The 23,588-nt window shown below is 38.7% G+C and overlaps 1 protein-coding gene across 1 annotated transcript in view; it reads left to right on the top strand.

Annotated features, from left to right (window-relative positions):
- Nucleotides 1–23,304, top strand: part of LOC135478162 (uncharacterized) — a 30,833-nt gene extending 7,529 nt beyond the window's left edge. The window contains exons 3-4 of the mRNA XM_064758436.1: nt 19,494–19,655; nt 20,413–23,304. Of these exons, the coding sequence (XP_064614506.1) occupies nt 19,494–19,655; nt 20,413–21,233 (983 nt within the window). The 3' untranslated portion in view covers nt 21,234–23,304. The remainder of the gene's footprint in view (nt 1–19,493; nt 19,656–20,412) is intronic.
- The last annotated feature ends 284 nt before the right edge of the window (nt 23,305–23,588 follow it).

Raw genomic sequence — 23,588 nt, forward strand, 5'->3', positions numbered from 1 at the left:
AGACTCCTTCGACTGGATAAATTTGGATTGATTAGCTATGTTAAGTACATGTACTTTTTTCTTATGGTAACACATGTACTGTCAGCAATGCAGATTTTGATAACTCTATCACACGTAAGTCAGAAGATGTACAGGGATGTTTCTAGGTTCTTTTGGCACCTAGTTTAATTAATGATAGACCTAGACTTCTACCTCTCTTTTTGACATCCAAATTAGTCCAGGACCAGGTTTTGAAAATGGAATATTGGGGTGTCCAAATCGAAATTTAATATAAGTTGTATTTACATATACATGTACCTTTTTGGACTGTTGTGCACAAGTCTTTATTTTTATATACATGTATGTACAATGGCTTGTTGTGCTTTAAAACTACAGCCATGTACACTAGGCCTCTGTTAGTTACTGTAGGATTTCAGTCACAAAGTCATTCCTTTTGGTGCTGAAACTTGCTTTTTTTCTATGTAAGTAGGTTATGATCCTCCATGTACCTTCCAAACAAACCTCAAAATACCTTTCTAAGATCAACAGAACTCATACAATCAGGAGAAATGAGCAAATTAAAATTTGAGGTCATTTACAGTAATTACATCTGGAAAAGTTACTCTGGCATGCATTTTAATGATTTTGTCTCAAATATTAGATGCAAGGAGATATCAGAAACAAAAAGTTAACTATAAGCAACTTTATTATCTATACAAGAGATCATCTGTTCAGGGGTGTTACAGGGGTGAATTAAACCTGTGATATTTCTAACTTTTACATTCTGTGTTGTATTGTATTAGCCAAATTACCAGCTGACCTAATGTTATGGATGTAGCCAGAGAAAGTGACTGGTCAATGAAATTGACATAGTTCAACTCAAGCCAGCTGTCCCTATTAGCGAGCAGAGATGTAACAGCTGGGAGTGTGGGGCTTGGTAGTTATGTTAATGAGATGTGAATTGCTTTATGTAACATTACTCAGCTGCTTTCTAACTGTGGCCAGCTGGGACTCCATCTGGCTTATTAACTGAATCTGATGGCACACTGTTAATGTGACCATCCATTGACCACTGCTGGTATTATCTAAGAATGACAGAGTAGTCTAATGCTGGGTGTTTGGCCTACATGTAACTCCAGGTGTAGAGTGATCACTGTAATTATGTACAAAGGAATAACAGAGAGAAAATGAAGGACACTTTTGCATTATTAGAGAACTACTCAGTTACCTACATTATGAAAGCTACATGTATATGTAACTTTGTGATGATAAATTTGCTTCTGGATAAATTAAATTGAATTTTGTATAAATTCAGCGTTGATGGCAGTGAGTTGCTCATTTAAGTTTTCTCTGTTTAATATTAAACTATATGAACATGTAGCTTATAGTTCAGTCATTGGTTGTTTTTATGTCATCTTGAATTTTTAAATTTTATTTATTCTTTCATGTTCAGTTAATGTAAAGTTTGTGTTCACCAGAATAAATAAGTAAGATCTATGTCTGGCTGTCAAAAGTGTACTAAATGTAGCCAGCCATGGCATGTAGCTTATAATGAACTTTCTCTATTTGTCTTTGTTTCCAGCTTATTAAACCAACACCCTCTATGCCAGTGGGTAAGCCATGTACTCATTCACCAGCTCAAATCTGACATAACTTTGCTTTCACAGGTCATTTAAAGAAAGCTTTATTGATCGACAAATAGCTGTCACGCAAGTAGAGAGAAGAGATTTGAGTCACGTGGTTCCATATCGCAGTGCCTTTTCTGTGATCTATCCTCAACAATGGCAGCCGATCAGGCGAGTTTATTTACTCATACTGCCAGCTCAAATGTGCAGATGGATGTGTTATGTAACTCCTTGCAGATGGTGTGACTACCTAAACACCTAACTTAGTTGATAAATATACAGGTTTCTCAAGCATAAGTTAATATTAATGTACATGTTTGTAATACCTGAGATTATCTTGTTAAATATTCTTGATTAAATATGATGTTACTGAACCTGGGCTGTAGGTTTGATTTTCAATAGATTGTGCATGCAGCACAGCTCTGTCAACATGGTCAGTGAGTACAACTTTCCTGCGTCTATTGTTGTGTCACCTAGGAAACTAGCAATAATAATCATTCAGGGTGGAGTTGCTAAGAAACAAAGCTCATATACTGTCGTCTTTGGAGAGTCAATCGCGTCAGTTCACTGCATCGAAATTAAGGCTCGAGTAAATTTCATTAAGCGCTGACATTGACTTCAGTTCAGGAAACATGAAGGTCAGTGATCAATAGGCAATGATTAATCAATAACAGATTACATAACATTAATACTGTAAGCTTAACCTTTCTCCTGTACATATATGCTAATAATATGTTATCCATAAGCCTTTCAGATTATGTTCAAGCCTTCAAGGTTATTTTTAGAGCAGACTTGCTAAGGTGAATTATATAAGATACGTCATCATGCTGTATTTTCACCTCCGGTTAAATAAGTTGTAGTCATGATCCCACTATGGGCTCTCCGTTTACTGGGCGTCTACCATGACATTCACATTTATTGGAGGCTTTCTCTCAGACTGTAGTACATTCTCTGGGTGAGGTGATGTGGGGTGCTATAGGCCGACATAAATGACAGCATTTACAAGGTGGTTTTAAAGAGGGTCTACTGCATAAAGAGTGACATGTACCTGCACTTGGGATGTCTGGGGTATTTTTTGTGTTCATGTTTACACAGTAAACAGTCATAAGCTTGCAACTAGAGGTCCTACCTATGATTTATAGCCTGTCTGTGTTCACTCACAGTCAGGACAGAGGCATTGGGACAGTTTGAATGTTACGTGCAATACTCAAGTACCAATATTTACTGACTGTGCTATAAAGTATTGGGGACAAGTTACCATCTCCCATGTGCTGTGCACATTTAAAAATTATGTATGATGCACATTGTATATGTATGTAGTAGGAGGCCTGGAATTTAGTGGGGAAATTACATGCACATTAGCATTACAGGCAGAGATTGTTAAATCCTTTGTCGGTCCTGAGGTCATATTCATACATTGTTTTCGCCTGTGGGAGAAGGTAATGAGAAGTGCTACATTATGCAGAATAAATCAATAAGTATTGAAGGCCATAATTTCCTTTATTAGCATTAATGTTTATTAATATAATGTGAACAGATTTACCTACAAGGGGTTACTTTTGTTGGAGTTCAGCCTCAATAGAATATATTTAAGTAGGCCTCTGATAATGACGAACAGTTGTTGAATATACATATGGTGAATTGTTAGTATGTTATAATGCAAGAATGGCTTACTTCTGTTAAAAATTTAGACATGAGCCTTGCAACAATTAATGCATTTATATGTGTAATGTGGACAATTTTTAGTCAGAAAATGAAAGCAACGCTTAAAATATCTGTAATACACTAATGTGCTTTTATCTGTCTCTTATGATAAATGGCTGTTTTTCCAGGTTTGATAATGATATCTTTGTGGATGTGTGAAGATATGCACATTTCTATAGGTTTTGCCGATTCAGTCATGATTAACTCACCAATTACTAGCACGTCTTCGTGGGATGTACATGTCCATGAATGACCCAGGGAGAGGCACATCTAGGAACACAGTGGTGAAATATTAAAGTGCTATAGTGATAGATCATGGAGCATGTTAATGCTAGTACATGTACATCACACATATTGACCTGAAAAAAAGTTTTCAGTCTGTTTCACAATGTCTTTACTTTCTGAGAGTTATACGTCCAACACAGAATAACTACTATACTAGTAGAATTAAAATGACAAGAGAATGAAAAAGAATGTTAAAGGAATGTGTGCAGAATGAACTAAACCTCATTTGTTTGTAAACTACATTTTAGCTGCAGGAATATGTACCAAGCATCATTGCCGCAGTCTGTCATTCAGTCTGGTTATCCACATGTAGCAGTATGTTATTCGATTGCCTCATCCATATGTAGCAGTATGTCATTTGATCTCCTCATCCACATGTAGCAGGCTGTCATTTGATCTCCTCATCCACATGTAGCAGGCTGTCATTCAGTGTGGTTATCCACATGTAGCAGGCTGTCATTTGATCTCCTCATCCACATGTAGCAGGCTGTCATTCAGTCTGGTTATCCACATGTAGCATGGTGTCATTTGATCTCCTCATCCACATGTAGCAGTACATAGTCATTCCATGTTTTAAGGTCTTAGTAGCTGTATTTCTGGGAAATACCATTGGATGATTTCTGGAATCAATTTGTAATGAGGCAAAGTGGGTTTGAACATGCAAGATCTTCTCTTCATCCATGCATTGAATTGTGCCTCTGCTTCAGTGTATACATGTGCATGTATGTCAGTGATTGGTAGAGAGATGTGGGAGATGGGTTTTGTACGAGTAAGTGCGCGTGTCAAGAGGTACCCATGGGTAAAAGTGTTCATTGTGCACTGTGAAAAATTAATGACTGACTGCTCTATGTCATGGGATTGGGACAGCAGACAAATTGAAGCATGCATGGAAGCAGTCCATGCAGTTAAGATCTGTACTTTGTGTACCCCAGTACTGTATGTGTGTGTGTGTATATATATATATATATATATATATATATATATATATATATATATCTAGCATGGTATTTTTGTATGTTTAGCACCAGATAACAAGCTGGCGATCCTTAATACATGTCTGCTGGTCCAATCTGAGGCTTTGTGTGTGCCCAGTCATACAGGCACATATTCCAATCGTGCAGATCAGGAGAAAACCTCAGTGTTGACTGGTTTGCCTGCATGATAACTTGTTCATGGGTTATTCAGGTCGCTTCCTTCACTGGCTTATTTATCTTTCGTGCTATTATGGTTACAGTTGTTAACCAGGATATGCTATGTTTACTTTTTGATAACGATCAGAGCCATATAGTTACCTGCTATCAGCTAACAAGTCTGCACCGTCAGGGGTATGGCGACCATTCGCTTGGGCACATCTCACCTGATTATGTGGTTAACTCTTAAATTAATCAGGATTATAATGAATCAAATATTACAAGTACTGTAATGTGCCTGTTATGTAAGGTCATTAAAAATTGAACATACAAGACAACAAAATAGCTGTAGACTACATAGTAAGATAACAGTACATATATGCCAAGGGAAATATACATGTACATGTGTAAGACCCATTTGCATGCATGGTTTTCAGTTCAGTTGCTGAGGACTTTTGTATACATTCTTACCTTTATGAAATACAGGTACATGCAATTTGTCAAAGAAAATATTGCTTAGATTGTGTTTAACCTTGTAGTGTTTAGTCTAAAACATCCAGTTTTATTACTGTGTAGGATCATAACTCCTACATTTGGTGTTTGACATGATGGGTCATTTATTGACCTATTTCCAGGGCCTTCTCTTACAGAGCCTTCGATGTCTTGCTGGTACTTGATATTTACTTAGTAAGATAAAATCTAGATTCAGTTTTGAAATCCACATTCATCTGAATTCAGCGCCAATCAGGAGGTGCAGTAATATAAAGAACAGCACATTAGTGATGACCACAAACAGACTGACTGGCAGAAATTATTGCTTTTTCTGAATAAAGTTTTGTAAAGACATTGGAGAAATTAAAATTTATCAGTAATACATGTGTGTTTGAAATGGGATTTATAACAAGAAAGTCTTTGTTCAAAGTTCAGTTGTGTTGTGTTTGCTCAGTGTCCTGACTCGGCTTGTTCTTGATGATTGTAAGGAGAGACAAGGACAGTTGTGTTAAGGAGATAGCCCCAGGCCACAGGATAAACAGGCTGTAGGGAGAAATAAAACCATTAAGTAAGTCACAGTCCAATGTCTGACTGTTATTCACTGGCCATGTATTAAACTGACAACACTCAGCTTTATCAAGGGGATTGACAGCAGGTGTAGATATGGTCCACTAATAAATTAATTATAACCACAGGTACACGGTAGGCTAAATTGAAAATTAATGCATTTAACTCTGTGTTCTAATGCTTTTTTCTTTCTGTAGCAAACAATACATGTATTTTCACATCTGAGCCCTTGTCTTATTGCAAAAGGATGTCCTGAGTGAGAGATTATTTATGCAATGTACGTCGATATCTACGTCAAGAAAAACTTGCTGACTTCAGGGGAGAAAGGGAAGTTCAAGTAGTTTTTAGCATTTTTAAGGTGAAAAAATGCACAATTTTTACAGATTTTTTGAACTGCATGGTTAAAGTGGCTCACACGTCAATATAGCTGTGTATTGTATCCAGTACATTATACTGTATCATACATATATCTGCTTTCAAGTTAGCTCTAATACCTGTCATACATTAACACCTGTTATTGCCTAAAGCTATAAGTATTGGGAACTTGTAAAGTAATTGATGAAGTGATCAATATTCATGACATAGTTAATCTTTCCTTCCTTCTGTTGAACTGTGATAGTATCTGTTGAAAACGGACACTGGTTCATTGTTAGCACTGTAGAGAGTCTTGGGCAGGTGTTAAAACATGTAGTGTCTCACCTGTAACATGAACTGTAAATTTCCATTGTAGATGAGTAAGGTACAAAAAACATCCAGCTCTAATAGCTCCCTAAGAAAAAACAATAAATTCCACATAGGAATATTGGAAAAAAAGGTAAAAACCAATTTGATCATAAGGTTGTGAAAGAAGTTCTATTGACTAGATGGATGAACTGTCAACATGCACTGATGCCATCAGATTCTGCATCCAGCCTACACTGGATGTTTTACAGAGATCTGATGTGTAATTTACTTCTAGCCAACATGTAAATGTTCAATGACACCTGTTTAGTGAAGATTACAACTTTTTTTGAAAATCCTGTGTGAAAAATTAGAGATTTAGGATGTGTCATCTGCCATGATCTAATCTTGGTTTATTGAGCGAACTGATAACAAGCTGTGAGAGCTGGGTACATCTATGGATTGTTTCCTATGAGGCAGTGTGATGGATGACTTACCACTGCTGACCTAACAATCGAGTTGGGCTGACAGTGGTGAGGAAGGATTTTGTTCTGCTGTAATCAGGAATACAGGCATTGTTTAATCCCCACTGTTGGAGCTCACACCATAGACAGTGAGCTGGAACCAGTGCTTTATGAGTGAAGTCTGTCTCATTTCTTTGAGGAGCCATGGTCAAGGAATTAGTTCATATTGTGTTTATCTATCTGTGTTGAAAAATTTGTCTTAAACTTTTGTGCTCTTGCTTTATAGCTAAGGTTTTATTACTTCTCAGTTGGCCCATGGCCTACATATACTATATTAATTGCCCACACACATGTTATGTAGGCAGTAATTTGCCAGCAAAGAATAAAGAATTGTCATCAGTCATTTTTGCTATACCATAACTACAATATGCTTGTTTCTGCAGGTGTGTTGTACAGTACATATTTAAGGAATAAGCTGTCTTAAAAATGTATAATGATTTATAAATGCAGGTTGAATATATTATTGTACGCTTCTCTGAATTTTATTATAATTGAGGATTGTGCACCCTTTTTTGTTCGTGAATAGTAATTATTCTTTTTTCAGAATACTTGTATTCTTGTTAAACCTACAGTTCAGGTCATGTTGTCTCCACTGACTGATCTTGATGCTTGTGATATATTGGAATTGAAACAAGATATCCCAGATGTGTTTTATTTCATAGGAAGACATCACATTTCACACGTCTCAGTGCTTGCTGCCATTAATATGTGATGAATGGATTCATGCAGACCCAGCATGAAGACTTTGCACCATCGGATACATGGTTCAGAGACACATGTAGTGCATAAAGCTTGTAGAGTGTGAAAGACTGATGAAATTATATGATAAGACAGGTGAAGTGTTTTTGTTAGGCTCAGTAATCTAGATGTTGTATTGTCCCAGGGGTTAAACAGGGGTGAACTTCTCGAGGGCATGTTGAAGTGTGTTATGGACTGTCACGGGTGGACTGCTCGATTGTACCTGGCAATTTCACTCAGTGGGATATTGTTAGAGTGAAATGTTTGTCACCACAAAGTGAGCCATTTTCTGACCACTGTCCAGACCATTGCTGGACCGATTGATCAAACAGCAGTGGTAATTAAGAGGGCACCTGCTTCCTGAATACCCAGTTATGTCCCGGTGTGACAGGTATGCCCTCTGCTGGCTACCTGAGTCAGATGTCACCTGCAGACAGATTGTGACAATGATGGTACCTCTGTGTGTCTTGTTGACCCAGCCTGACTGACCACAGGCTTCCCTTGATGTCCATGCTGGATACCAGGGTCAGACACAGGCGGAAAGGTCACCACTAGGGACGAGAGAATTAACGCATGTCCTTCGCCTGGTACATTGGCGTACTGCACCAGAGTTAAACCTCACTTCACATTCCATCACCTTGTGTAAAAATATCCCAGACCAGTTTGACTCGATCATCTACAAGAAAGCATCACTTAATTAACAAATTCATCAAATGTTAACAGCCTACTACATCACATCTGAGGAAAGTAGGTTAATATAAGCTTGTCTTGAGGAACACTTGCATGAGTGAACTTCACAAAAATAGCTCATCCAAAGTGATAAATCTGCACAACATTAACACACACACAAATGCAGTGCACAAGGCATAATTCATAAAATAGAAGTGTTCTTTGAGTAGATCTTCTTCAAAATTAGATATGATATGAATGCATGTGCGTGTTTGTACATGTAGGTATACAGGCATGACCTGTACTGACATCAGTGATACCGACAGCCCTGTGATGTTGTAGAAGTCTACTAGATTATTCAGAGCAGTGTTTGGATTACTCTAGAGCTGTTGTGATGGAAATAAACCCTAGCCATTGTAATCGTATGCATACATGGTTATTCATGTAAAACAGCTGCATGTCAGATTGCCCTCTCCAGTGAATACAGATGCAATTGTCCATAAACTGGGAGCCTTCTAATGTTCTATGAATATAATACACTTTCTGTTTGTTGCATGTCATTGGTTGAAATTGACATGTTATTAGTAATTCTTTGTCAAGTTCCAGGCTTTCTAGATCTTGTGCATGACCCATAAACTTTGGTGTATTTAGGGTGAAAATCCTGCTCTTGAAGCAGTTATTTCTCAAAGTTAATCAATTGTCGATCAATAAATGTACAAAGTAAGGTTTATGTGTATGCCTAACAACTTGGCTATTTTAGTGGGTATCTGCATGTTTGTCATAGTGTGTGAAATTCCACTGATACCCAGCTAATATAATTAAGACTGTTAATACCTTTACCCTAGAGAATATTGTCTACACATACATGAATATAAATTTATCTGTGCACTTACATACATGACCGGTGGACATTTAACCCCCTAATCAATGTCATATTGCCAGACTTGACTGTGTAACTGTGTAGTTTTTAGCCTGTGGATGTTGAGTGGGGTGGGGGGACTGTTACAGTTGATCATGCTGAGGACAGCAGATTTGAGTGGATGTAGGTGTGTAGGTTCCCTTCAGTGTTTAGTGAGGCAGGGGCAGGGGTGTGTGGATATGACACTTTGGCTCACTACAGCTTTGCCCTTGTAAACAGCCTCTATTGACTCCATCCTTTTAAGCAATCCGGCTTATTTAATTATGCCAGTGCCCAAGGCCTACAAACAAGTGTATCAGAACCATGCAAAAATAGAGACCGCAGAAAAAAAAAAGTTTGGAGAGAAACAGTAAGGGCTGTTGTGTTTCTCAAGCACAGAGCTTTGTCCTGTGGGTGGATTGTGTCATGTAAGAGACAGGAAGGCTGTGCTGAAGTTAGGACAGTTGTCACATGGATGCCTGGGGCAAAAGGCTCACTATCTACGCATTGTTATACTCATTCCTTGTAAGATAATCATAAGAAACAGTTCCCAGTGGGTAACCATGCACACAACTGCTCAACTCTAAACCCATTATGCTCATTGTTCATATGCTAAAATATTAGTTTCCTGTTTGCCAGCATAAACATTCTCATTAAACTTTTTGTACTCGTACATGTGCATCCTGATGAAAGTGTAGGGTATTGGTATAGCAACAGAGGTCTGAAGGGGGGTGTGGGGGTATTGGTTCTGTTCTAGTGCAATTGTGCATCCTGATGAAAGTGTAGGGTATTGGTATAGCAACAGAGGCTCTGAAGGAGGTGTGGGGGTATTGGTTCTGTTCTAGTGCAGTTGTGCATCCTGGTGAAAGTGTAGGGTATTGGTATAGCAGCAGAAGTCTGAAGTGGGGTGTGGGGGTATTGGTTCGGTTCTAGTGCAGTTGTGCATCCTGGTGAAAGTGTAGGGTATTGGTATAGCAGCAGAGGTCTGAAGAGGGGTGTGGGGGCATTGGTTCTGTTCTAGTGCAATTGTGCATCCTGATGAAAGTGTAGGGTATTGGTATAGCAGCAGAGGTCTGAAGAGGGGTGTGGGGGTATTTGTTCTGTTCTAGTGCAGTTGTGCATCCTGATGAAAGTGTAGGGTATTGGTATAGCAGCCATATGCAGCCTATATCTAAGAGTATATGTATGTAGTCCTGTTGGGTGTGCATGTTCATATACATTTGCACTGTACTACGGACATGATTATATTTATCATGTATGAAAATAAGTACACTGATTTTATGAAATTTACCTAGATACAGCATTATGATGGTTTGTGCATGCTACAGAAATCGCCTGATTTCATAATTTCTACATTTGAAGTGCACATGGTGTTTGATTACACTAATTCTTTTCACATATAAAATATCAACTTTCAGTGCAGTTTATGCACAAAAGTATGATTTTATCATGTGTAATACACAGAATAATGCCTTCAGCATAAGTTTGAAGAATTACAGTATGTTATAACTATACATGAGGTGTACATATTACTTGATAATGTTAGAACTAATTGTGATGTGATGTGTGAGGATAGCAAAGGCCATGTAATTAAGCCACCTCACAAGGAAGTTTACATACTCTTCTGTAGCTCTCCTTGTAAATTTCTCTTGTTAGCAGGTTTTAGACCTGTATATTATTTTGTGCTTTTACATTAACCTAGCTTTTTCTTAAGATGACAGTGAAAAAAATTGCAACTGTCACAAATGGATATAAATAAACCTTAAGGTACACATGTAAATGTGGTCTTTGTAGCCTGGCGGTGACAGACTGAGGACTGACTTCAGCATCATCTGTACAGTCTGTGTAACGCTATGTACAATTGGCAACCCTACAGTGTCTACTGAAAAGAGAATTACTGTCTAGCCTGATTTTCAACTACATATATATGTATGAGAGAAATTGTACAAGGCATGCTCGTGGCAATTTCTCTGTCCTTGAACTCTGTTCTTCGCAGATACCTTTATAGCTCTATGATGGTGAATTAGAGATTTACCCTGGGTGAATCATACGTCGTTGGCTCTTTATCTTACTACAGTACATTTATGTGCACTAAGGTAATATGTCATGACATATCCATACCCATTACCTACATACACGTCAGTCCTTATGGAAAAGAAGCTAAATACACGTGCTGTGATGTTTCAACTAATTATTATATTAACATGTATAATGACATGTTTTATTTTGGACATTTTGAAACTATCACTCCTGTGCCAACTGTTAACATAACATGTGTGTTCACTAACATTCAACATACCTGTACAATACAGGCCTATTTGCTAATTTATAGGAACTGGTATTGTATAGCAGTTGTTAGATGCAGTATTAGTCATTAGATATAGGGCAGAGGAACTGCCAGTGCAGGAATTATCATGGGATAATTAATGTATACATTTGCTTTCAAAACAGAATTAGGTCTGTAGTAGAGATCAGTAATGAATGATTCCTGTGCTGTCCAGCAGGTTACTTAGTGCTAATTGCTGACACTGTGAAAAAGAAGTACATGTACATGTCTGTGTTCCATTTTGATGTAGCAGATAGCTGCAGTGTCATTTGGGATAGGTAACATGTACATTATATGACGATATGAAAGAAAGATAATATAAAGGACGATAATAGATTTTGCAGGGTGTATTTCTTGCTTTATGATTTCAAATCCAGTGGCATTTAATTTAATATCCGTTTGGGTGGGGTGAAGCAGTCTAGTCGTATTTTGGCGTTTCTGAGCTGGGAGAGGTGAAGAAGTGAATTAAATGGATACAGGTGAGATCTTGACACCCAGATCACCTTGAATCTCATCAAAGGGGGGAGGGGGAGTAGGGGGTATCCCCACCTCATCACTGGCATTCCCCACTTCATCACTGGCATTCACAGGCTCTCCTTGTTCCTGTGCACCAGAGCCAAGACACTGAACAGAGAGGTCAAGTCATGCCAATGGAGCAATTCCAGATTGTTGAGCTTTGTCCAAAAGGAGACTGGTGCATAAGATTGACACAGAACCACAGAGGCTCTCGCAGCCTGCTCATACAACACCAGGGGAATATCTGTGTGGGGTTTTCTTTTACCCAGGGCTGAGAACCAGTGGTAAAGTCACGTAATCCTACTGGGATTATCTCTAATCTGATACTCAATACCTGGGGACACCACACACAAGCCCTTCCACCAGCTATGTTATCAACTGGCCAAGTTCTATTTGTGTAACAATCTATAAAATTTATTATGCCACTGGGATTTTTTCAGGTAGTGAAGGTTTCTGTTGTTTTTGCACTGTTTGTTTTTTTCGTCTGTTTCCTGGTTTTTATTTGAGATGTTGGTTAACAGATGACTGAAGTGACAGTGGATCTTTGAGCTGGATTAGCCAGGGATTAGATATCTTGTCTTGCCTCTTTCTAAGCCTTTGAATGCACAGAGGTCTACCCTTACAGCCTTACAATCTAGGCAAGGTGGGACAGGTTATGGATTTCTGTGACTTAAACTTTAATGAATCATATAATTTCCTTCAAGGAGTAAAAACAACAAGTACAGTGTACATAGATGCCTTTGTATCTCTGGAATGTGTAGAAAACCTGAATGAGCTGTTCCTATTCCGCGAGAGTTTCAATGATTTAAGCATTTGCTACTGGGTCAGAGTTCAGAATTAACCTAACGGAAGTTTGTTCCTGTTTGTGTTGGGTCAGACTGCTCGGTAGCTACTCAGACCAATTCTGAAGACTGATGACATGATATCAACTCTATTTTAGCAGTGTAACATGACTCTGAAGCTTGTTTATGTTACCATAAATATTATATTAAGTCTACTTGGATACCCCGATACAGTGTACGAACAATGTATTTGTGTTGCTGATGGTTACTTTATTGTTGTCCACGTCCTCTTATGTAGGTGATCAGGCGTATGACAAGCGTAGATGTGACAAAACAGGACTATATATAGCTGACATGGTTGAGAGCACCTGGCAAAGGCTTTGTTGCTTTGTTCTTGAGAAATGAGAAATATTTAAACCAAATGGATCAAGCATATTGTGGAACAGAAGAACAGCATGTTGTGGTAACAGTAATTGATGTCACTTCTATACATGTCTATTCTTGAAGACATTATTTCAGCATTTCAATAGCTTCATGCATATAAGCGATGACAGTCATTCATACCATACTGAATTCATTGGTCTTTCTGCTTAACAACATGTAGTATTGAGGTCTGAGTAAATTTCAGTGGACTGTCTGTGACGACAACATTTTGCACATTCTAATTGCTACATATTAAATATTACTGGTCGTTAGTTGTTGGATATAGACTAGGTCAGATGTTGTTTTATGAATAACAAGTGTACATTAAATGACTTTAAATTTCGCCCTTACAAGTGAGTTGGGGGGCAGAATTTTGAGAGGCAAACAAATGTCATGCAGTGTTACCTTTGGTACTGATCAGATTTACATTTTTCATTTAGCTCTATAGATATCACATTCATGTTGTATAGTGCATATACATATCGCATAGTTTTACCTTATTCTGTTATTATTTAGCTGTCTATGAAACTGTAGAACCTACAGCCCTGTGATGACTAGACAATATTTCATTGCCAACAAGTGTTTTTCTGTGAAGTTAGAAAAGGATTTATTAAGTGTAAGATAATATAGATGACCACAAATAGATAGTCACTTAATCCTTAACCTTGCCCACTAAGAGATTACTATCAGTTTATCGGGTGGATCTGTCTGAAGTTTTTGGGTCATGGCTGAATACTAGACATTGTGTGAACATGTGGGAAAATTTCAGACCAAATTTTTTTAAATGCTTTGAATTTCTTATGAATCAGGTCAGTTGTTTTTTGTTCTATGCATTTTTTATCATTGAAATAATTTGCTCTTTTCATGCTTAATCTCTAAATCTGAAATATATGCAGTAAAATTAAGTTATGATCTGCCTTGTTTTAATCCCTTTGTCTACTGCTATGATATTTTTGCTGTGGATGAGATCAAAGGGTATGGGGTAAAGGCCTATGGCTGACAGGCAAAACCTTTTAAGCTGTCCATTACTGTAGGCTTTTCCTGGCAGATCCCTGTTTGGGGCATCTACCCTCTCACTATCTGTGGCTGCACCCTCAAAGCTGGCATGTTAAATATCAGGCAAAAAGATGTCCAGCAATCGCCATATAATCTCGCTGTTGCCTGTGGGAGTAATGAAGATGTATTAACAGTGCTATAAAGATGTGAGGATATTATGGGGATGTCTGAGAATTGTTATTTTATTTAGACGAGTCCTTCCTGCAATGCTGCATGTGATCAGCATCATTATACACATCTGAGGCATTGATAAGCCTAGATGAGAATTGCCTCCAGCAAAACATTTCTCTGCGCTTTGGTATAGTAGTATAGTTGATGTTTATATCAGTGAACAATTATGACTTCATACATGTATCTGTACCAGTCACAGAGACCTAGTACATGTAACCTGAATTCAGGCTCACATGTATGTATGTATGTATGTATGTATGTATGTATGTATGTATATCATGTGTGGGCTACAAGGCTATTGATCTTACAATGTAATGTACATGTACATGTATAGATATATATAAATGGGCAGTTGATCCCAGAAACTCTCTAATAAAATGATGAAACTCTTAATTTATATAGTAATTAATTCACAGTACTAAGTATTTCATCAGTTTGATCCAGCGTTTGTAGGTATTTATGTGTATATTTGAGTTGTACATGTATTTGAATTTGCCCATTTTTGTTGCAGAGTGGATCTTACTTCAAGTGCATGACATAGCTGTGACATCCATAACCATTTGACACTTTTTATTTGTGCCACTTAAGTAGTTTCTCTGTGGCTCAGTCAGTTAGCACGCTAGCACAGCGTCATGACCCAGGAGCCTCTTACCAATGTGGCTGCTGTGAGTTCAAGTCCAACTCACACTGGCTTCCTCTCCCGGCATAATGGGAAGGTCTTTCAGCGGATGGTCATGGGTTTCTCCAGGGCTCTGCCCGGTTTCCTCCCACAATAATGCTAGCCAGTGTCATATGAATGAAATATTCTTGAGCACGGCGTAAAACATCATTCAAATAAATAAATAAATAAGTAGTTTCTCTTTGTTTTCAGACAGGCTATTGCAGTACGTGGAAAGTTTCATTAATTTCATATATGAATGTACATGCAAATTCATTATGTGTACATGAGCATAACGTCCACTTGGAAAGATTTTAAAAGCATGTAAATTTAGAAAGAGATCTCTGGAAGATTGGCACAAAGGCAATGACCCTGTAGCTCGATAAGGGTGAATTCTGTGGACCCTACTGTTCACACTTATTTACCTCCCCATGCATATCTGGTCACTAGTCATTTAGATAATTAATCCTGCACAGGTATTTGACGAGTAAGGCCACAGATATGAGCTTGGTAACATAATACTGCTTGAACTCTGCCTGCTCTCCTTCCACTGTCCCATATCAGATATTGTATAGTTCTACCTTACATTCACCAGCAGAATTGCTGGTACTGTTTACTCAAGAACATAAATTGCTTGTAAACTTTGTATAAGTCTACACTTTATTTGTAGCTAGGTACAGCTAAACTGAAGGTATATGTACATATATACTGAACAGGTGTTACTTGCATCTGCTGTTTCTATGTTTTGTTTAAGCTGACTGACAATGTGCTTGCATGTTCAATGAAAATGCTTAGCTGTGAGTAGGGGATGATGAAGATTATACATCATTATCCATTTAGGGTTAAAAATCTGGTCAGAATTATGTGCTAGTATCTTATTGTAGTATATCATTCATGACATTGATATCTTGAGCAATATGTGAAAGCTTGTGTTTATGACACAGCCCTAGCTAGTTACTTCACATGGGTTAACCGGTGATTAAAAATTTAATTGACACCATCTAGGAATAAATAACCAGTGAGCTATATGTCAGCATGATATATGGATCTGCTTAAGGCCAAATAAACATCATGATGAATAATATAATAAAAGAAAAACAGCACTGGGTTATGCTTTGACATTGAAGTTAAAATACAATTTGCTGTATAGCTATGTGTTGATTTCCACACATTTCAAGTGAAGGCTGACTTGATTATACATGTACATGTATATTTTGAAAGAATGAACAAATACTGCACGTTTTAACATGTGAGCAGAATCAATTGTAATCAATAAAGGAACAATGTGAACGATGTGGAAACAACTGGTCAACACGGCAATGGATCATATAAAAATACACACCTGGACTTCAATTCTCCAATAGCAATATTTACACTAGCCTTAAGCATTCTCCAGAAAACAACTTTATACGAAATATGTGAACTCTCGGGGAATAGGAACAGCTCATTTCCAATTCCCATGTTAAACAGGTTTTGTATGCTACTGTCAAAAAATGACTTATGTTTTCTACATGTAGGTGGTGTATTCTGTGTACAAAATGTGTTTCTGGCTGCGTTACTTGTACACAAAAAAAGAACAATGTAAAACTCAGCATGCAGAGTTTTACGTTTATTAACCCATAAAACCAGAGACAGGATGACATTTTAAAGTGACTCTTAAACCTCTGATTTAATGCATCCATTAAATAAAGATAAATTACAACTGAAATTTGAAATGTGGGTAAATGTGCTGGAAGCACTCAATCGCCTGAACAATATGACCTGATAACAGAAGAATGCAAATCTGTTCCTTTGACCTATTTGGCCAGTCTGGATAGCCACAGAGGCATGCGCTCAGCAATGCTTGGTGTCTCTTATTCCAACAGATAAATACATGCATGAAGGCTGACATTGTCCATTGAAGGAAGTTATAAACCCCTGATCAAACCAGTCATATTCTGAAGCTGAACTCTGAGTAATCTCACATTAATGGGGTATGCCTCAGCAGGCTGCCATTCCCTACCTGTGTACAGTTTGGCATTGTCCACAAGTTATCATCACATGTGGCAGCCCCAAAAAATCAGCAATGTTGAACCTTCTCACAATTTAAAAAGGGGGCTGCTGAGTTGTGTTAAAGATTTCATGTTCCATTTGTCCGCCATGTGTTTAGAGTGATTCATACTACTGTCATTTAGTTATTGCCAGACTTCTATTTCCAGGAGCTACTCCACACCACAAGAATTTGAGAAGCATAATTGTATGCTGTTAATCTGCATATATGTCATAAAATGGATGACGATACATATAGCTTAACACATGGTTCTGGGGATGGAAATAACTTTTGGCCTGCATGTTTCCTGACAAACACACATACATACACGGGTACCTGCAGATTGGGGAATTCTAGTTAAATGTGTGAACCCCTCCCAATCACCCTTATTCACCTGCAGGGATTGATGTCAGCTAACAGTGATGTAGACTTGCCATCTCTGGGCCACATGTAAGTTTTCAGGGGTCAGAGACATTCCAGCCAGAGGTGATATATTGGTTTGTGAGGGAGCACCTTTGTTGCCTGCCACGAACTTTCTAGTTCTACGTGTAGGATGATCTTTTGTTCATGGTTAACCAGAGTTTGGGAAGCTTTGTCATGCACCACCAACATGTTCCCAACTCGTTCTAGTGTATACCTGTCATGCACCACCAACATGTTCCCAACTCGTTCTAGTATATACATGTCATGCAACACCAACATGTTCCCAACTCGTTCTAGTATATACATGTCATGCAACACCAACATGTTCCCAACTCGTTCTAGTATATACATGTCATGCAACACCAACATGTTCCCAACTCGTTCTAGTATATACATGTCATGCAACACCAACATGTTCCCAACTCGTTCTAGTATATACATGTCATGCAACACCAACATGTTCCCAACTCGTTCTAGTATATACATGTCATGCAACACCAACATGTTCCCAACTCGTTCTAGTATATACATGTCATGCAACACCAACATGTTCCCAACTCGTTCTAGTATATACATGTCATGCAACACCAACATGTTCCCAACTCGTTCTAGTATATACATGTCATGCACCACCAACATGTTCCCAACTCGTCCTAGTATATACATATCATGCATCACCAACATGTTCCCAACTCGTTCTAGTATATACATGTCATGCAACACCAACATGTTCCCAACTCGTTCTAGTATATACATGTCATGCAACACCAACATGTTCCCAACTCGTTCTAGTATATACATGTCATGCAACACCAACATGTTCCCAACTCGTTCTAGTGTATACCTGTCATGCACCACCAACATGTTCCCAACTCGTCCTAGTATATACATATCATGCATCACCAACATGTTCCCAACTCGTTCTAGTATATACATGTCATGCAACACCAACATGTTCCCAACTCGTTCTAGTATATACATGTCATGCAACACCAACATGTTCCCAACTCATTCTAGTATATACATGTCATGCAACACCAACATGTTCCCAACTCGTTCTAGTGTATACCTGTCATGCACCACCAACATGTTCCCAACTCGTCCTAGTATATACATATCATGCATCACCAACATGTTCCCAACTCGTTCTAGTATATACATGTCATGCACCACCAACATGTTCCCAACTCGTTCTAGTATATACATATCATGCACCACCAACATGTTCCCAACTCGTTCTAGTATATACATGTCATGCATCACCACCATGTTCCAGTACATACATGTCATGCACCACCAACATGATCCAGTATATACATATCATGCACCACCAACATGATCCAGTATATACATATCATGCACCACCAACATGATCCAGTATATACATATCATGCATCACCAACATGATCCAGTATATACATATCATGCATCACCAACACATTCCAGTATTTACATGTACATTTGTAAACTGTTGTGTGCAGTGCTCTTTCACGTTAAAGGTGTATGGTCAAAGCTTCTGGCCCTGTTATGGTGCTTGACTTCTTTAGTTCACATAAATAATGAAGCTCTACAGATTCATGGATACATGCTCTGTCACGTACAACCCGATTGTATTCAAGATTTTATGAGCTAAATCATTAGATGGTTTACTTGTGGATCTAGATTAAAATCACAAAAGGTATATGTACATGTGCATATCTGTTGATTTATTACCAGTTGATGTCTTCATTTTCATTTCATGGAGATCTTTTGACTTAGTCATCAGCACTGGTTGTATGTAGAATATGTTTGTTAACATGCTGCCCTGACTGACCCTGTATTCTTTGTTTCTCCCCCAGGACTGGGCATACTGCTGGTGGTTGTGGTGTTTGTGGGCTGGAGATGCACACCACGAGGACATGAACCCTGCCACGCCCTCTTTGGACTGGGCGATCACAGGCGACACAGAAGAAGACACGGCGCTCGCACTCACAGAAATAGGGACGGGAATTGGTATGGGGGTCAGTATCACACTACAATTATACATATACATTCAATTCAGTGACATCTTAAATCTTCAAGAGTAATTGAAAACAGGTTTGTCCACTAAGTATAGTACACAGTTTTATAGTACAGTTTTATACTACACAAAGTTATAGAAACTTCTGTCACCAGTGTCACCAATCTTGCCTAGCCTCAACAGGCATTTTTCCTCATGTTCCTCTCATGATTGGTCTGCCAAAGCCAGCAACACCAGTCTTTCCATATCTCTCCATGATTGGTCTGCCAAAGCCAGCAACACCAGCCTTTCCAGATCTCTCCATGATTGGTCTGCCAAAGCCAGCAACACCACTCTTTCCATATCTCTCCATGATTGGTCTGCCAAAGCCAGCAACACCAGCTTTTCCAGATCTCTCCATGATTGGTCTGCCAAAGCCAGCAACACCAGCCTTTCCAGATCTCTCCATGATTGGTCTGCCAAAGCCAGCAACACCAATCTTTCCATATCTCTCCATGATTGGTCTGCCAAAGCCAGCAACACCAGCTTTTCCAGATCTCTCCATGATTGGTCTGCCAAAGCCAGCAACACCAGCCTTTCCAGATTTCTCCATGATTGGTCTGCCAAAGCCAGCAACACCAGCTTTTCCAGATCTCTCCATGATTGGTCTGACACCAGTCTTTCCAGATAACTGCTCATTACATTAATGATCTTGCCTGTAATGCAGCAACACTTGCTGAGTTGTATTTGATTATTGATATTTATCTCTGACATTGTAGGTATGTTGTACCCAGAGTTTGGTCACAGACGGCCTCCACCTACCTATGCAGCTTCCATGCAGGAGTACCAGCAACAGTTAGTGTTGGCCCAACAACAGTACATGGACAGTGTGAACACAGACAATTACAGCCTGCCCAGTTCACCCCCTCCCACCTACAGGTCTCACGTTAGTGTCAGGCCAGGTATACCGATAACGTTCCCACCCAGTCAGACCGGACAATACCCCAGCTCCAGGCCTCCCACTTATCGCTCTCATTCCAGTACACTAGGACAACAGCAGCCACATGCCCGGCCGGCCCTTCCCCTTGACCAGCCAGATGAGGCAGGCAGGACAGAGACTCCAAGTGTTCACCAGGGAGAGCAGGTAACAGTGGATGCTGCTGATGGGGTTGTCACAGACACTCCCTTAGTGCAGTGCAGTAGGCTGGAGAACTGTGTGTCAAATATATCAAACTCTAATGGTGCTCAGGAGCTAACAAGCTCTGTAACATCTCCCGGCCCAACAAGGGGCAGTGTTACCCACCCATCCCCTTCGAGTGGTTCCAGTATCTCCCCAGGGAGTAACAGCAATTCCTCAAGCTTTGGGCATTCATCAGGTGTCCACCAGTCACCATCAAGCTTGCAAGGAGCGGAGGAGTCTGTGGAAAATTTATTAGAAACAACTCTGAGAACATTTGATGAGATCACAAATTCTGTTGTCAATTCAGAGTCCGATGCTACAAATTCTCTTAGTCGACCTGTTAGGGGAAATCATTCAGCAGGTGGACCCCTCTGTGTGGAGCCTCATACAAACACAATTACATCACAGACCCCTCTCTGATCACGTGATTCACTTTGAGGCTATGATAGGGGACAATAAGCATCTTATTAAATTTGTGTTCACATCAACATGGTGTCATTGTCCTGTGAGTGTGTCATCATCATGTTGTTGTGTAATCAAACAAGAATGTGCATGGGGAGGCCAGAGGGGATGTGTGTGAGATGTATAAACCAGCATGGGTGTGATGAAGCCAGCAACATGCTTAAACCCATCCTCTCAATTCATTATTTTAGAACATTTTCTCAGGCTTTCCCCACAAGCCCTTCCTACAATAGAAACAATGCTATATTCATTTGTGAAAGTTTATTATAGTATAGTTTTGTAAATCTGTAGATTTTTTTACAGACTTCACCCATGCTGATAATGTTTGCAGTGACAGGTAAACATGTGATGTGCATTCGTACGTAATTGCGGTATTATCACCTGCTGATGAATAGGAGTAACTGTAAGACAACTTCATTCCTGTTATCACACTGGCATGGTTTTTGTCAGCTAATTACCTATCATATGGAATTGTCACATGAACAGCCTTTTGTCATTCCTTATGCACTTCATACATGTAAATCAGATAAAGTCAGCCCAGGACATGACAGGTGACACACTTTGTGTTTGTTATCTATTAGTACTTGTTAAGGATATCCTGTAGTGCTTTATTGCTGTTCAAAGTCTCCAAGGAGAGTGGTCAAAGAGAGGTGGTATATTGTACACAGATCAACAAGTTCTCCCTGTAAAGTCTGCAAGTGTTTACAGAGAGAAGTGGTAACTGTTAATACGATTGTGAATTTATTACGTTTCTTAAGGGGCTATAAACTGAACTTAGAAGTTGTCAAAATGATGTATAGAAAATACACGTTGGATAGACCTCTTAGGTGGTTTTTTTTTATGAATCTGTATCTGATGAAGTGTTTTCTGCAATCAACAACATGAAGCCAATAAATGGGAGAGAACATGAAAGTTATGTTCAGATTTTCTATTTCATCGTTATCGTTGAATTCAACAGCTTTTACATGATAGTGACATTTATGCAGTACATGTATGTATGCGGAAATGATCCATTTAAAGCCATATTATCAGGATATCCGTGAATATTGTCCTTCACTAAATCTGTTCTTTAAACTCCACCGAGTTAACAGTGCCTTGTTTTGCTACCTTTTGAGGAATACAATGATAAGTGGCATAGTATCTGCTGTTGCAAGCACCAAAATGTGACTGGCCTGTTTCCCACAATAAGTGTTTGTTTATAAAGCAAAACTTTATATGTTTTGCAGCAGACATTGTTGAGATGTTATGTATGTGAGTTTTTGTGTTTTCTAAAGATAAAGAAGAAAACTTTGTTAAGTGTATAACTTTATGTTAAAGTTTTGGTACATGTTTCCACAGTACGATGTGAAAGCTGTCATAGCCTGTACTGCAATGGGAGATAACTGTTCATGAGTGTATGTGTCGAGGTCCTTTGTCTTTCTGTTATGTTAAATTTTGTCAGCATTAGAAATACACTTATGTGTACATATAGCTCAGCATGAAGTATAATAAATATGTTAAATTGGTGCAATTTTTAAGCTCATTTTCTCTCTCTGCTCTTTTCACCGCAAGGTCGAAATGTACTATAAACTATTCTGCAATGCATGTATTTTACTTCATGTTACTTCGGACATCTCTCTGGGAAAACTCAAGGTTTGTGTAGCTCCATAGTATTAAGTCTTTGCGGTTATTACTGTGCTCTAGTGCTGATACTGTTGCCAAATGGCAGATTTTTTTCTGGTCTCATTGAAATAGTACATTGGCTAATACCTTATTTTTTCACATAACATACATGTGTCTTACTCTTTACCATATATTGCTTGTTGTTCTTTATAACATAATTTATTACTGGCAATGCACCTTCTTTGGTTAAACATTGATAAACTACATGTACATTTACACAAACATCATGGGCTGTTAGTGATATGTCAATATTTCATATCATGTGCATGAACTAAAGAAGCACAAAACTATGATAGTGATACATTTTCATATAGGTGTCTTTGTACTGTTTTTTGCCAGGGAAACCAAGGCAAGTAAATGAGATATATATGAGATATACTTGTCTGTGTTTATTTTCTTCTTAATGCCACAGAGGCTTATGCTGGCTTCCTTTCTGGCCATATGTGGGAAGATCTGCAAGCCATGGGTTTCACAAGTTGCAGATACGTTTTGGGTCTTCTGCCTCTGTGTATCAAAGGCCATCCTCTAGTATCTTCATTTTTTTTTTTAAATGCACAGACTGATGTGCCTAAAACAACTGGCGGTAGGTCTTGCTGGGTCTGTCTTTGCCCACTGAATTCACATATGAAACACTTGTACGAATTATGGAGC

Source organism: Liolophura sinensis, chromosome 1 (assembly GCF_032854445.1).
Source record: "Liolophura sinensis isolate JHLJ2023 chromosome 1, CUHK_Ljap_v2, whole genome shotgun sequence".
NCBI classification, from domain to species: Eukaryota; Metazoa; Mollusca; class Polyplacophora; order Chitonida; family Chitonidae; genus Liolophura; species Liolophura sinensis.